Genomic DNA, 15,940 nt, shown 5'->3' with positions numbered 1-15,940 from the left:
GCGGAAGGAACGGCCTGCGCATACTAGTCCAATGTAATCAAGTTCGACGCGACGGATCCGAGCCACAACTCCTCTTGGTCAATTCGTTGAGCATTACCTCTAAGAAAATTATAAAATTAGTCCGATGTAATCAAGTTCGACGGATCCGAGCCACAACTCCTCTTGGTCAATTCGTTGAGCATTACCTCTAAGAAAATTATAAAATTAGTCCGATGTAATCAAGTTCGACGGATCCGAGCCACAACTCCTCTTGGTCAATTCGCTGAGCATCACGCCCTTATCCGTTGTGGGCTCCTCCACCTCCATGCCCTAGTTGTCAAGCTGGACTCCCACCAAGCGCTTCACTAGAGTCGTTCGGCCACCCTTCTCCCACCTTCTAGTCGTGCCTCATATTCTCCGAGTAGCCAAGCATATCGGCGAACAGCTCATACTAGCCAACCTTTTGTCCCTGGAGATAGTACATATGTGCTTGGCACGCGTCGTCGTTTGCCACAACCATGAACGTCCCATCCTAGCTCACCGCGACGCCGTTAGGGTATGGAAGGCCATCCTTGAGCAGCGAGAGGAGAGAGCTTTTAGCATTTTGGTTTCCTCCAATTTCTCAACTCCCATTTAGAATATACTAGTACAACCGAAATATAACATGGTGGGGAATAACCTAGCTACCCAACTTGACATACAATAAAGTTGAAAATGAAATCGGTTGGGGATACATATATAGAAGCTTTCATCCCGGTACCAATAAATGGCAATGCACACATATAAACATGAGCACAGAGAAAAGTGAAGTGCATAGAGCATGACAAAGTCTAAATTACATGAGTACATCACACAACCATCCTCCAATAAGGCGATGCTGATTAGATGCGAGAAACTAGCCATCATTACTCTACAATATATATATATCACCCTCTTCGTACTTCTTCTTTGCTTTCATCCAGTTCATATTTCAACACGGAAGTGAGACATGCGATATACATGCAAACACAATGTATGAGAAAATAAATTACTCTCTCCGATCCAAATTCATTGACTTCACTTTGTCTAGATATGAATGTCTCTAGTTAACAAACGAATCTACATACATTCGTATCTTGATAAAGTGGAGTCAATTAATTGGGATCGAAGGGAGTAACAGATTTCATTCCGCAATGTATCATTAATGACAATTGTATAACATTTTTATGGGATGTCTTGTATATGTACATGCATTGATGAAAGATAATTAATTCAATAATGCAGTTGCTTTTGTCACCATAAATCATGATCTATGTTGGCCGAGATTTTAAATTCTGTATTGAACAAAAAATCGAGCTCAGCCCAAATTTGGGAATTATCACAATCAAATTGCATCATGGTAACCTAGAGTTGTAGACACATAATACTTTCTAGGGACTGAGATCGAGTGCCTTGACATAGACAAGGCACCTATGAACAGTACAGTGCCTTGCTTCTACTTCTAACCGTTGGATCTAAAATCAATGGATGGATGGATATGAATAGTTGACTGCTACAGGGGGCCATCTACAGGACTTTTGCTACAGCGTGTTGTCCACAGTACATGCGCTACAGGACATCTACAATGCATCCGCTACAGTACTTAATCATGTCTCTTCGTTTTTCATCTAACAGCCAAAACAGCAAGGCACCATACTGTTCATTTGTGCCTTGATAGAGGCAAGGCACTGGATCTCAGTCCACTTTCTAGATACATCAAAATTTAATCAAACTTGAGACAATTATTATGGGATAGATAAGTGTATCTCAAACTTAGACATGCAGACGAACGGCAAGACAACATGCAGCAGGAACACGTTCTTATGCATAAACTGTGAAGCACATAAAAAAAATACACACAAAGTAGTCTCTTTTTATTTGAGGAGGTTTTTTACAAGTACTCCCTAAGCACGTAACTCCTCGACGACTTTGATCTCCTCGTGGGTGAGGTCGGCGAGATTGCTGATGCCAACAATGCTATCATGGACCCCAAAAGTGTAGCCGACGTTGTGCCGGTCGACCTCGCGTAGGGCGTCCTTGAACGTTGCGTAGCGGTGCTCCTCCTCGGCAATGGAGCTGTAGGTCTTGCCGTTCCTAGCCCTCCACTCCACGAAGATCCGCTGCGCCTCCTCCTCGCTCCTCTCCCTGTCCCAGGACCAGGCAGGGTAGCCGGCGTTGTGCCAATGGAGATCGATGCGTTGGAGGTAGTGACAGAACCTGTCGTACATGAACCCTTCGTCGAATTCGTCTCCGCCGCTGATTCCCTGCTCCGCGCTCCAGTCCGTGAAGATCCGTCGCATCTCCTCCTCGCTCCTCTTGTTCGTCCAGGCCCAACCAGGCAGGGCGGGGTAGTCGTCGTTCTGCTGGTCGAAGCGGCGGAGGCGGCGCTTGAACAAGGCGTAACGACGCTCCTCCTCAGCGGCGGAGGTGTCGGTCTTGCGGTAATTGGCACTCCACTCCGTGAAGATCCGCCGCATCTCCTCCTCGCTCCTCTCCCTGTACGGCGTCCCGCTGCTGTCCGATGTGGTCGTAGCCGCCGCCGCAGCCAGCGACACCAGTAGCAGCAGCGCTGCCGCCACCATGAACCTCATCGACGCTAGCTATATCGAAAACTGATGGTGAGTACTATATATAGATGAGGTATGTGCAACGAAGAAAGCTAGCTCGATCTCGCGCTGCCGAAACACTCACGGCGATTATTAATCGGTAGATCCCAGCCGCGCTCGATCAATCTATTTTTTGGACTATCGATGTGGTCGGTGTCGTATTTAAAGGCCTGGAGAAGGGACGTACGTAAAAGAGACCGAGACGTACACGAATCGCATGCACATCAAATACGTAGGTAGACGGGTGGTACTCCAGCTATCTAGTTTGGACAAGGAGGGTCGATTAGCTCGGATTTGAAGTTCCCTTCTTTCTAAACGTATTCGACTATGTTACTGAACGGACCTAATAATTATACCCAAGTGAGAAGTTTAACGTACACCAACACCGGACTCAGTAAATATAACTCTCTTTGCCTACGTACGCCGCAGCCTACTTCTACATACAGCTACACAACCTCTCTTTTCCTAAATCGATTATATTACCAGAAGCAGACAAATCTAGCCTAGTTAACCTAATTATTACATATATATAGAGCAAGCGGTCGGGCGCGCCATGACCAAGATAATCTCCTACGATCCCAAGCCCACATGCCAGCAGCTGCCAAGCACGGCCGTCGCCGCCGGCGACCAGCTTCAACGATGGAGGGAGCCAAAGAGCAGCCATCCTCGCCTCGCCTCAACGACAACAACAAGTACATGATTGTCAACGCATTTGATGCTTCACTTCTACTTCATCTCAGTCTTAATGCTATGGTGGGTAGATTACCATGAGTTCGCCATCACCACCATCGCCTTCCTCTACTCCACGGTGATGCTGAACCTGCTGTTTCTCCAACGCCGCAACGAGGCCATAAAGAAACGCGAGCTTCAAGAATGCGCGTGGATTACCACGGCCAAAACGCCAGAGGTATGCTTTTGCACATCAGTCAACGTTCCACTGATAGCTTTCCTAATTAGCATGGCTTTCTTGTCAAAACGCCAGAGGTATGCTTTTCTTGTCCATGCAGCCGACATCGATATTGATGATGGTCGCCACAGGGATCACATTAACATCCTTGGGGGTCATGGTTTTCGGAAAATAATCCTATACGACCCTGGTCGTACAGGCCGATGGCTGGACCAACTCCCGCGCCTGACGCGTGGCAAACCCAATCTCAAATCAATCAGCCCACGGTACTCCCAATTAGCAAATAACGATTTCCTCGAGCAGTCGTTCCTAATTGCATATCATTCATCTCCGGCGAGGGTGGCAGAGCGCGCCGGTGCCAAAGTTGATGTCTCGCTCCTGCAAGACTGACTCCTCCGCGTGGCGGCGGATGGAGAGACCGACGGGCATGAAAGCGGCGCCGTCCCGAGCTTCGGCGACATGGCCATATACCTGGTCCTTATTGGTCTTCGCCTTTGATCCCATTGCCTGCAGATTGATTGAAAATCTGGCCGCGGTGGTCCGATGGCAACCAAATACTTCTCCTAGTCTGTTGTGCCGCGCTACCAAGGTTCAGCAGCGATTCTTGAGCCCCTTATGTGCTAGTCTGCTGTACGGCGCTACCATCATCGTGGGTCTGTGATAGAACTATTTTAATTGAGAATCGAAGGAAGAAGACAACAATTGCTTTGAGATTCGGTTTGCCACGCGTCAGGTGCGGGATTTGGTCCAGCCATCGGACCTGTACGACCAGGGTCGTATAGGATTATTTTCCATGGTTTTCTTCTTCCGGCCTAAGTGGCGTGAATTGGCTCTCATCACGCCAATAAGACCATGATATACCAGTGGGTATATTTTCGCTGCGAGAGTCTAATAAGGTCATAGGCGGACCCAGCCATCCCTAAGCTCGGGCACGCGCCCAACCTTCCAGCGGCGGCGCAGCCTATTTTAATGAAAATTTGATGAATATTTTGATAAAAATTTAGCCAGGCTTACAGTGCACCAGGCTTGATAAAATCTTTGAGTCCGCCACTGAATAAGGTCATCTCTCTAGCGAGTTCACATAGACAACACTATCCCGAATTAGGAAGTGAACAAGATATGAATTTGAAGATTAGAGGCAGGGCGTTCTTCAGTAAATGGAGCCATTCTACTTTCCGATGTTGTCAATCTCCATAGGCCGTCCTTGTTCCACTGTAGCGCCGACTGAACTTTCAGCTGCTATGAAGCACACCGTGCACGTACTCTCCCATGTGCATCTACGTTGCATCAACTCTCGGACAAACAGCTGGTGTTCAAAGAAGCATGTACAGCGAAATAAAAAAAAATATTGAAGCAACAGCATGCATGGTACGGTAGGGTGACCACGCTCCGGCCGGTACAGGAAGAGCATGTCGTCGCAGCCGTAGCAGGAGAAGACAACCGATGAGGTGTTGGCGTGGACACGAAGCACCAGCGGGAATGCCCTCCAAGAAAGAGAATAACATCTGAAACCTGTCATGGGCTCTGTACCCGTTCGGGTTTCGTACTCCAGGCTCTAGGGCGGCGAGTTTGTGGCGATCGCTAATACGATCCGATCTCGTCCTGGTTTCCTCTGTTGATTCCCTCTCCGGTGACTCCCCCTCGGTTACAAAGGTCGATCGCGATCGTCCCTGACCGGCTGGGTCTTCCGCGACGGTGAGGTTAGGGTTTTTGCCAGAGTTTTCACCATGTCTGAGTCGAAATCGAGCTCCAGCGGGGCTGCTGCTGCGGCTGCAGGGAACGGAGGCGTTGGTAATGGTACTGGAGGGGAAACCCTAGGTGGAGAAAGCTCGGCGGCCAGTGGCCCCATGAGGGACAATGGAATTGACGCCATGTTCGAAAACCTTGAGATCGGCGAAGAGGAGTTTGATGATCTGGTGCTGGAAGAAGAGGATGTTGGCCTGGCCGAGAGTACACGATGGCTTGCTGTGGCGAGGGTGCACTGTGGAAAAAACTTCAGCCACGAGGCGTTCTTTCAGCAGATGTATTATGCCTGGAATTCGGCGAAGGAGGTCAGTATTCGGCCTGTGGGAGAAAACAGATTCGTGATTCAATGTCAATGTCTTGGCGATTGGGAGAAGGTTACCCAGCGGGGTCCATGGTTGTTCCGGGATTGGGCGGTGCTCATGGCACCCTATGATGGAGTGTCTGACCCTTACTCGGTGGAGCTCGAGTTCATGCCTGTGTGGATACAGGTGCATAAATTGCCGGAGGCGTACCGTAAGAAGGAGGTGATCACTAAGCTAATTGAGCGTACCGCGGGAAAGGTGACCACAGTGGAGATGGTACCGGCGGGAGCTTTTCGTGGTGACTTTGTTCGTCTACGGATTAACCATGATGTCCGGAGGCCACTGACCAGATTTGTATCCATCGTTATGAGTGGTAAAAGATATCTCTATGCAGTCAAGTATGAGAAATTAGGCCAATTATGCTATTCTTGTGGGCTGATTGGACATGAAGTTAAAGAGTGTGGTGATGGTTTACATGAGGAGAAAAACCTCAAATATGGTGAATGGATTTACGCAAATGGGCGTGGGCGAGGTAGCTCTACATCTATGCGCCGTGGTACGCGAGGAGGATATGGTGGCGGTCGTAGTGGCAGAGGTGGTTTTGGAGATGACCAGGGAAGAGGCAGGGGCAGCTTTGTCGACTGGCGAATACATCCAGAGCGGAAGGCCCAAACTGATGTTGGCGCCCTGGACAGTGATCTAGCAGATACTGCTTCAAGCCCAATCAAAACTGGTGACACGGTGATGACAGAAGCAGAAAAGCAAGCTAAGAAGAGGTTGGCCTTTGGGGATGATACGGATACTGACCTGGGTAAGCTCACTGATATGAATGCAGCCATGGCCGTAGACGGAACTCTGTCCAACATGGAAAATGTAAATAAGAGAGGTGATGAAAACACTAAAAAGAGGCACAAGATTACTGATGGAACTTCAGTTTCTACAGACACCGGATCGGCGGCATCCTTCGAGGATGACCGCCGGGCACAATGAGTTGCCTAAGTTTGAATTGTCGCGGTTGCGGGAATGCTGCGACAATTCGAGAGATTGACGTCTTGACTAAGACGCATATTCCCAAGGTGGTATTCTTATGTGAAACTAGACAGAAAAGTGAACGGGTGGCTAAATTGAGGAATCGGTTGGGCCTCCGAGGATTTACTGGTATTGATAGCGATGGATTAAGCGGGGGACTTGCCTTGTTTTGGGACGAAAGTATAAACATTGTTGTCCAACAAGTAACTAGCAGATTCATACATGTTCATGTGAGGTTGGCTCCATCAGAACCAACATGGCAGGCGACATTTGTGTATGGGGAGCCGAGGACCGAAAACCGTCATCACATGTGGAGCACGTTATGTGACCTCAAAGCGACTACAACATTGCCCTGGAGTATTATGGGGGATTTTAACGAGGCACTATGGCAACACGAACACTTCTCGGTCTGTCCTAGACCGGAAAGCCAGATGGCAGCATTTCGAGATACGCTCATGATCTGTGAACTCAAGGATTTGGGTTTTTCCGGCCTACCTTTTACATATGATAACAGGAGGAGTGGACGTAATAATGTGCGTGTAAGGCTTGACCGAGCAGTTGCGGATGATAGATGGAGAAATATTTATACGGATGTGTCTGTGGTACACTTGGTATCACCTTGCTCAGACCATTGTCCTGTTTTGGTTCAGCTTGATAAGGAGAATCGGACGATTCAGGGACGAAAATGTTTACACTATGAGATACTGTGGGAGCGAGATAATGGCTTACCAGAGGTGATAAAAAATGCATGGGCTGGTTTAGGTACCAAATCGGACTTGGGTGATATTCATGGAGCTCTGAATCAGGTTATGTTGGCTCTTCATAAATGGGGCAACAAGAAATTTGGCAACGTGACTCGTCAGCTAGCAAACATGCGAAGAAAGGTAGAGAGTTTGATGGCAGGTGGCGCACCACAAAGTGAAATTAGGGAAGCTATGGATATGATGAATGATTTGTTGTATAAAGAAGAGATGTTATGGCTCCAGAGATCGCGCATCATGTGGTTGAAGGAGGGTGATCGCAATACCCGTTTCTTCCACAATAAGGCAGTATGGCGAGCTAAAAAGAATAGAATCAAATACTTGAAAGATCAAGATGGGGTTGTGCAGGATACACCGACTGATATGGAAAGGATGACCCGAAACTATTTCCAATCGGTTTATACCCGAGACCCAACGTTGCAGTCTGCTCCAGTGGTGAGCCTATTTGAGGAGAAAATTACAACACAGATGAACGAGCAGCTGTGTAAACCGTTCACTGAAAATGAAATATCGGATGCACTTTTCCAGATTGGGCCTCTCAAGGCGCCGGGACCAGACGGCTTTCCAGCGAGATTTTTCCAAAGAAATTGGGGGGTGTTGAAGGATGAAATTATACAATCTGTGATCTTGTTTTTTGAAACAGGGAGTATGCCGCCAGGGGTAAATGACACATCAATTGTGCTGATACCAAAGGTAGACAATCCGACAGAATTGAAGGATTTCCGTCCGATAAGTTTATGCAATGTTGTCTACAAAATAATTTCGAAGTGTTTGGTGAATAGGCTAAGGCCTCTATTAGATGAAGTGATATCAGAAAATCAAAGCGCCTTTGTGCCCGGTCGTCTTATTACAGATAATGCATTGCTTGCTTTTGAGTGTTTGCATTATTTGGAGCATGGAGCAACAATTACCAATCCTTTTTGTGCCTACAAATTGGATCTTTCAAAGGCATATGATAGAGTTGATTGGACTTTCTTGGAGGAGGTGATGCATAAAATGGGCTTCTCTCATCAGTGGATACAATGGATAATGTTGTGTGTGACCACGGTGAGGTACTCCGTCAAATTTAATGGAGCCTTATTGGAAGCGTTCTCCCCCACACGAGGTTTACGTCAGGGTGACCCCCTTTCCCCTTTCTTATTCCTTTTTGTTGCTGATGGTCTCTCTACTCTGTTAAAGTCAGAAGTGAATGCGGGAGGTTTATCACCGGTTAAAGTGTGTAGACGTGCCCCTGGAGTGTCTCATCTACTCTTCGCGGATGACACACTGTTATTTTTCAAGGCAGAAGGTAATCAAGCGACGCGGGTCAGACATATCATTGACACCTATGCGTCGAGCACAGGACAACTATTAAATCCGGCCAAGTGCTCTATATATTTTAGCAAGCTCTGTCCAGCGGCTGTGCAAGATGAGGTGAGACAGATCCTTAATATCCAGAGGGAGCAGTTTGAAGATAAATATTTGGGTCTTCCCACTCCAGAAGGTAGGATGAACCGTGGTAGGTTTCAGAATCTACAAGCTAAATTAAGTAAGCGGATTATGTTATGGGGTGATCTATCTCAAGGTGGGAAGGAGGTCATGATCAAAGCTGTCGCCATGAATTAGCTAGCCATGAATTAGCTAAGTATGGTAGATTGAATGACCGTACGTATGTATGGTTTGGGTCTGGGCCAGATTGCATTCTGGATGCCCTTCTAAGGGATTGTAATGACACCTACATTTATAATTAATATAATCCCTTTGCCCCCGCAAAAAAAAAAAGAAGCACCAGCGGGACAGGCCGTCTGGCCCTCCGCATGAAGGCACAACAGCGCTAGCCTCCAGCCCAGCTGCACGTACGCCACGCTTCCGTTTCGCCGTACGGGGCAGGCTCCACCAGCAGCTGCATGCGTGCGGCCTCCTTATCATGCACAACTTCGTAGCCGGGATCAGCTCCGCTAGGATGGCCTCGATTACAAGCGTGTTGCTCATGGACTTGTTCTGCTCGTCGAGGTCGAGCACGGGCTGGGGCTGCGCCGCTGCGGTGAAGGCGCCCCCGCCGCCGTAGATACAGCGGCGCCTTCACCGCCAACTCGACAAAAACTAGAGCTACTATATACACTATTGGCACCGACGTCTCGCCTCCACCACTTCCCGAGGACAAAGCCACCGAGGATGGCTTCGGTTCTACCCGAATTTCGAGAAGAAGGGCTCGAGTACTGTCGCGGAGGTGGGGGGGAGGAGAGGAGGAGGGGGATCTACTATTAGAGCATCTCCACGGAAGCCCCGATAGCGGTCCCGATAGAGTTTTGGAATCCGCCATCGAAATAGGCTCACACCGGCGCGCTCCAAATAGCGCCGGCGGTTTTTCGAGCCCAATAGAAGCACCGACAGCCCCGTGCCGGTCCCTTCGCCAAGGTTGCGAATTGGCCGCGTCAACGCCTCGCGGCACGACGGTTTTCGCGGATGGGGGCGCATTGTCAGCGAGAGGACGCGACGATTCGCATCGGAAGCGACGCGAGAAGGTTGGTCATCGGCGTTCAATGGTCTCCCGCGTGGAAACCGAGGCAGCGACGAGGGCGGCGACTGGCCACGCGGCGTCCACTCACCTACGCCGTTGTAAATGCGGGTAGTTGGCACCCCTATTAGTACGTACGCCGTCCACCGCCGCGGTGCTATCCTCTCATCTCCACCAACGTAGTCGCGCTGTCCTCTCTCGTCTCCACCGCCGCCGCCGCGCCAGTCTCTCCTCTCCACCTCAAAATCGTTGCCTCGTCTTAAAACGACGTACTCCATGCTTGGCCTCAATGGTCGCGCGCTGCCTGCGGCGCCTCAACCACCACCGCAGCAGGAGCCGGAGCCGCAGCCCGACGCTGACTATAGCTCCCGACAACGCAGTTGACCCACTCGCGGTGTGAGACGAGGCCTACGTCGCAGACGCAGAAGCTAAGGTGGCGGAGGAGGCGGCACAGTGGGGCGAGCAGCCACAGGCCCCCACCGACCCGGAGCAAGCAGCGATCCTAGCGTCGTTGAACGCGCGCGCTTCCGGAGGTTGAAGGAGGAGGAACGTGAGTTCGTCAATGACACGAACCTCGAGCACGCCCTCGAGATCTCGTGCAAGCGAGCGGCCACGGAGGAGGCGGGACGAGGCAGACCGACAGAAGCTCATCGCCACGCTGAGGCGTTCGCCCGCGAGCAAGAGAGGGGCACCGAGAACGAGACTTCTCGGCAAAGGTTGGCAACGCGGGGACAGCGCCGCCGGCAAGCTCCTGCGATGTCGGCCGCCATGCGCCACTGCCAGATGCGCGAAGCAAGGGCCGAGAGGTGGGCACGGACTTAGGCGGTAAAGGGGAAGGACGACAACGAGGCAGCCCTGTCACGCGCCCCAACCGACGGCCAGTAGATTAGGGTTAAGTTTAAAGTTTATTTAGATTTAAATTCAAGCAACTTTTGTATAAATTTCGTATGAATTTCATATTAATTTCAATTTTTCATGTCATTTCAAATTTAAATTTTTATTGGAGCTGCAGTATGGGAGGCGTCGGTGTGGGAATAACATCACCAAATAGAGGATGTTCTGCCGAAGCTCCCATATGGCAGCGCCAAGGCCGTGCCGACGACTATTTATGGACAGTCAGTGGAGATGCTCTTAATGTGAAAAATGCCTTATGAGATGAGGCCATTGATGGAATAATTTTAGTTGTCTTGTGTTTTGAGCTTTTCATGCCGTACTATGAGCCTGAAAGATTGGTGGAAAAAACTAATCTTTACCTACTAATCTATATCTATATCTATACCTAATAATAAAGGAGCTAAGGTTTCTGCCAAATTTTTCGTCCAACTTTTTTTTGGACGGTTTTGCCCTCCCACCAAATCGCATATTACAGCAAATGCCACCGTGGTACCGTTTCGTTTGCTTCCTCCACCGTTCTCAACCGCGACCGTTTCTAGGGGCGCGGCTGGCGACGGGCACACGGAACTCGCCGCCGGCGGGCGCTGCCGCGGTCACATCCCGGGCGGCCACATAGACGGGCACACGGAACTCTCCGCGGGCGGGCGCCGCCGCGGCCACATCCCGGCGGCCACATCCCGGCGTGCGGCCACATTCCGGCGCGGGCGTCGAGCGTCTGCCACATCCCGGCGCGGGCGAGGCGCGGCGACGTCGTCGAGCGTCTGCAGAGCGCGGCGCGACGGGCACACGGAACTCGCCGCGGGCGGCGCCGCCGCGGCCACATCCCGGCGCGCGGCCACATCCCAGCGGCGTCGAGCGTCGGCGAGGGGACGGCGCGGGCGTCGAGCGTCTGCAGGGGACGCGGCGGGCGGCCGCGGCCACATCCCGGCGCCAGCAGCGTCGCTCGCCGCGGCCACATCCCAGCGCAGTGCTCGCCGCGGCCCAGCGCCGGTCCTGAGATTTTGAGGGCCCTGGGCGAGAATAAAATTCCGGGCCTTAATATGGACACCACGATAGCAATAATGAATATATACGTAAAAAACGTTTTGCAAATAACATTTAAATACATCCAAACACAATAGCATATCTACTAATTTATATATATTACCTTAAAATTTTCTTGTAGCCACCTCTTTTGCTCTTTTCCTTTTAGTGTGACCAGATGGACCCTTTCTCAACGAAGACGATTCGACGAACTGACCATAAAAAATTCAGAATTAGAGGAAAATTATTTGGAAATAAAAGAGTGTGTTACATGAGCAGTCGTGAACGGTACCGATAGCGGACGGCAATGGGATCGCTGATCAGTGCGGGCAGCCGACAGTGTTGTGCGCGGTGCACCGCTCGCTACGTCTATGGGGTGATTAATGCGAGAGATGATCTCCATGAGATCGATCGGAAGATCGATCCCTGCCGGAAGATCGCTGATTGGCGTAGGAAGAGAACACGAGTAGCGGGAGATCGATCCCTGCCGACGAAGTGCGAGGTGAAGAAAAGTTCGTGAACTACTCTCAATTAAGGCTGCGTGGAATACGAAGCGAAGTACGAAAGTAGCTAACTAATCATCTACTCCCCAGATCAATGGATCGGTTCTGGCGTTATTATTTAGACTTTTAGTCTAGCACGTTCGCGTCAAGGTTCTCTGGTCAGGTCACATGCTTTTTCTTTCAGCTAAACGTAGTTAGATAGGCTCGTATATATACATGTATATATATCTAGGATTGGGCCCCAGATTTTTAGGGCCCTGGGCGGTCGCACACCCTGCCCACCCATCAGGGCCGGCCCTGCCGCGGCCACATCCCGGCAGCAGCGTCGCTCGCCGCGGGTCAACGCCGGCCGCCGCACACGTGCAAGGCCCGCACAACCTCTTGAGACAGCGCTTCGTCCACGAGCAGAAGAAGAATCATCCGCTTCGTCCGCGACCTGAAGCTCAATCGCAGTCCTGGCGCAGCAGCACTCCCTGATCCCCTTTCCTTGCAAAGAAGAATGTACGTGCGCCAGAGTCTTGTGTTTTTTTTTCCTACCTAAACGTGGATAATAACTTCTGGGCCGAAACATTTGACGCGTATGTGGGCCGAAACATTTGACGCGTATGCGGTCTGGCATTTTCGGTCCATATCAAACACGTACAAGAGGAAAACTCTGTTCTCCTGTGCACCGCTCTCAACTCTCCTTCCTGAATATCTGTATGTATGGAAACAGATGATCGTGCATCTCCCGTTCTCCTCTCAACTTCTAGACGCATCGTGCACAGATGGAAACATACGATCGTGCATCGTCCGTTCTCCTCTCAACTTCTGCACCAAGACGGAGTTGTTCCGCAAGCTGAAGCCTACAAATAGTACTCCTACTCAACTCCGTCGACAGAACAAATTTTACAATCTCGTGAAGCCAACTTTCCGCCCCCCGTGTGCGTCATTGCATCGTTCTGCCGAGTACTTCAAGACTATGTCCGCCAAAGTTGCACCCGAGGTAGGGCATTAGTCCTGATGGATTTATTGAATTCGAGTTATGAATTGTTCAGCGTTTGTTTCTTGCAGAGAGTTGAGATAGAAGCAGGACAAGAGATGGCAGCAACCACTATAGCCAAGTCATCTGTTTCTGTAGATGTAGAGGTAAATTTTTAATAGATTCTATTAGTTTTTCTGGACTGCAGATTGATTATAGTCTACAAAATTAGGAGCCACAGTTTTTCAGTATATCTTTATTTGTAGCAGACAATGAATTTTTCAGCGTTTGTTTCTTGCAGAGAGTTGAGATAGAAGCAGGACAAGAGATGGCAGCAACCACTACAGCCAAGTCATCTGTTTCTGTCGATGTAGAGGTAAATTTTTAATAGATTCTATGAGTTTTTCTGCCTACTTTCATCACTACAGATTGATTAGTCTACAAATCATGCCAAAGTTTTTCAGTGTCTCCCGTTTATCTGTAGTCAGACAATGAATCGTTCAGCATTTGTATCTTGCAGAGAATTGAGGCAGGAGCAGGAGAAGAGATGGCAGCAATCACTGAAGTCAAGTCATCTGTTTCTACGGATGTCGAGGTAAATTTGCAATAGCTTCTATCGGTTTTTTCTGAAAACAGCAAAACAAAATTACAAAAGGTCTTGATTATTCTACATATCGTGGCAAAAAATATCGGTATAGCAGCCAGCCACTGAATATTGCAGCGTTTATTTCTTGCAGAAAAGTGAGGAAGTATCAGGAAAAGATAATATGCCAGCCAGCAAGTCACCTGTTTCTATGGATGAGGAGGTAAAATTTGAATAGCTTCTGTGAGTTTTTCCTAGCATGGTGTATGCTGCAGAAAGTATGAAAGTATGCCCTATCCTTCAGATGTACAGTAGTATAAATTGGAAGCAGAATATGTGGTGAAGTGCTATAATAGATGAATTATCTGACTGGCTAAAAAAACATTAATTACAAATAACAACATCCCTTTTTATGCATTGCTTTCTGAATAATGATTTGAATAATCTGATTATAACTTTTTTGTTATTTCAGGAAATGGATCTCAACATTGAATCAACCACTGTTGATTATTTTGATAATAGGCCTATAAAAAAGGCCAAAAGTTCTAAAACATGTGTTTCAGACGATCCATTGTCATCTTTTACCATCTCCACCGCATCTATCGTTTCGGAATGTTCTGACTCTGTTAGTTCAGAATTGATGAATGAAGATCCATTGCCTCCGTCACCAAACCAGCTGGCCTTATCTCCGGTTTCAACGGAAGATGATAAACATATAACAAATAATTTAACATACGAGTATCTCCCACAAGGTAAAATATTGCATTGTTTATGTTTCTGTATATTTATCCAACATATTTTACTTAACTTTTTTTTTTTGCAGATTATACATTGACTCAATTGGATGAATGCGCTCATTGTGTTATACAGTACTCCAATGAAGATGATGTACTGGTAAAGATAGGTGACATATCTATCAGAAAGCGTTATTTGGAGTGCCTTCTAGCAAGGGTCTGAGGGATGTGGGCTGAGTGAGCAGCAGGTGCCCAGGTTCGCGGTGGAGATGTTGCGTTCTATACAAAATTGATATTCCATACTGCTATATCTACCGTATGTGTGTGTGTGTGCTAGAAAATATTGGTGTAGATCCAATGAAGTCGGATGCTTTGTCGTTTGAGCCTCACAAATGTGTCTATTCAGCCTATATTCTTTGCTGATTAGATCTGACAGTTCTTACAAATTAGGACCATAATTGCCTATTCAAAACTGATTGAAACTTCTAGAAAAAAAACAGTGAAAATAGCATATATGGAATAAAGATAAGCTCCTTGGTGATGTCCAAGTGTACCCAGAAAAGAGGATTGTTGAGTTTTGTGCTGAAATTTTGCTAAGATGTATGGCTTCAAGTTTGCAGTTGATAAATCAAAGATGATCCAGAGGTTGTGGCGTGAGAACTTTTCTGACCCAGCCAAAAAGAAACGGCCTTGCTCCTCTGGCTTAGCTGCGTGCAACATGTGTTTTATTCAGTTCTGCTATTAGCAAATCAAGAAAATCATCAGAGTCTAAATGAATGGTCAGAAGCATAAGGTGTGGCCTCATGTGTATTTCCATTCACTCCATTTGTGTTAGCGACTTGGCCCTTCCGGTTCACCGACGAGACAATAAGTAAGAATATGAAGTAGTTTTCTTTTTGTAGTAAACGTTCATTGAGATGGTGCTTGCTTTTGCAGTTTGGGTTGCTCATCAACACATTCTACATGCTTGCTCTTTCCTCTACATTTTTGAAGAACACGATCATGGGGTTATGATGTTGTCAGTCATCGTCGTGTCAGAATCTAGAAGAGATAATTTTTTCTTCAGATTTTGAAGGCTACTGACGTCCAAATTAATTAGAGTGGAAGTAGTGTTGAATACATGATCATCGATTTTGCTCGCTCTTCTGCAGTTCCGCCGCAGCGCGCGGGCATTGTCCTAGTCTATACCTAATAATAATAAAGGGAGAAGCGTTTCCTCGGTTTGGTCCGTATGATCTAAGGTTTCTGCCAAAAAGTTTCGTCAACGCTTTTTTTTGACCGTTTTACCCTCCCACCAAATCTCATAATCTATATCTATCTATACCTACTAATAAAGGAAGGAAGGTTTCTCCCCAATTTTTTCGTCCGTTTTGGAACTACCCCCAGTTTTCAGTCGA

The 15,940-nt window shown here is 48.3% G+C and overlaps 2 protein-coding genes across 2 annotated transcripts; one reads left to right on the top strand and one right to left on the bottom strand.

The window, feature by feature from the left end:
- Positions 1-1,867: 1,867 nt before the first annotated feature.
- On the bottom strand, positions 1,868-2,720 carry LOC127319193 (uncharacterized). The gene has a single exon (XM_051349420.2). It carries the CDS (start codon positions 2,586-2,588, stop codon positions 1,902-1,904), a length of 687 nt encoding a protein of 228 aa, XP_051205380.1. The 5' UTR covers positions 2,589-2,720; the 3' UTR covers positions 1,868-1,901.
- Positions 2,721-13,554: 10,834 nt separating this feature from the next.
- On the top strand, positions 13,555-14,766 carry LOC127319212 (uncharacterized). Its single transcript, XM_071824449.1, has 5 exons — positions 13,555-13,602; positions 13,711-13,821; positions 13,964-14,032; positions 14,282-14,561; positions 14,633-14,766. The coding sequence occupies exons 1-5, from the start codon at positions 13,555-13,557 to the stop codon at positions 14,764-14,766; spliced, it is 642 nt and encodes a 213-aa protein (XP_071680550.1).
- Positions 14,767-15,940: the final 1,174 nt, after the last annotated feature.

This window comes from Lolium perenne, chromosome 7 (genome assembly GCF_019359855.2).
Source record: "Lolium perenne isolate Kyuss_39 chromosome 7, Kyuss_2.0, whole genome shotgun sequence".
Lineage (NCBI taxonomy): Eukaryota > Viridiplantae > Streptophyta > Magnoliopsida > Poales > Poaceae > Lolium > Lolium perenne.
Note: the sequence above shows the minus strand (reverse complement) of the source record. Positions and strands in the feature narration are given on the sequence as shown.

Bases quoted from the DNA above. Each gene is read 5' to 3' on its own strand.
- LOC127319212 (XM_071824449.1), top strand. From the start codon at position 13,555: ATGGCAGCAACCACTACAGCCAAGTCATCTGTTTCTGTCGATGTAGAG. The intron at 13,603-13,710 runs GTAAATTTTTAA...GTTTATCTGTAG, and splicing joins CTGTTTCTGTCGATGTAGAG to TCAGACAATGAATCGTTCAG. The intron at 14,562-14,632 runs GTAAAATATTGC...TTTTTTTTGCAG, and splicing joins ATACGAGTATCTCCCACAAG to ATTATACATTGACTCAATTG.
- LOC127319193 (XM_051349420.2), bottom strand. From the start codon at position 2,588: ATGAGGTTCATGGTGGCGGCAGCGCTGCTGCTACTGGTGTCGCTGGCT.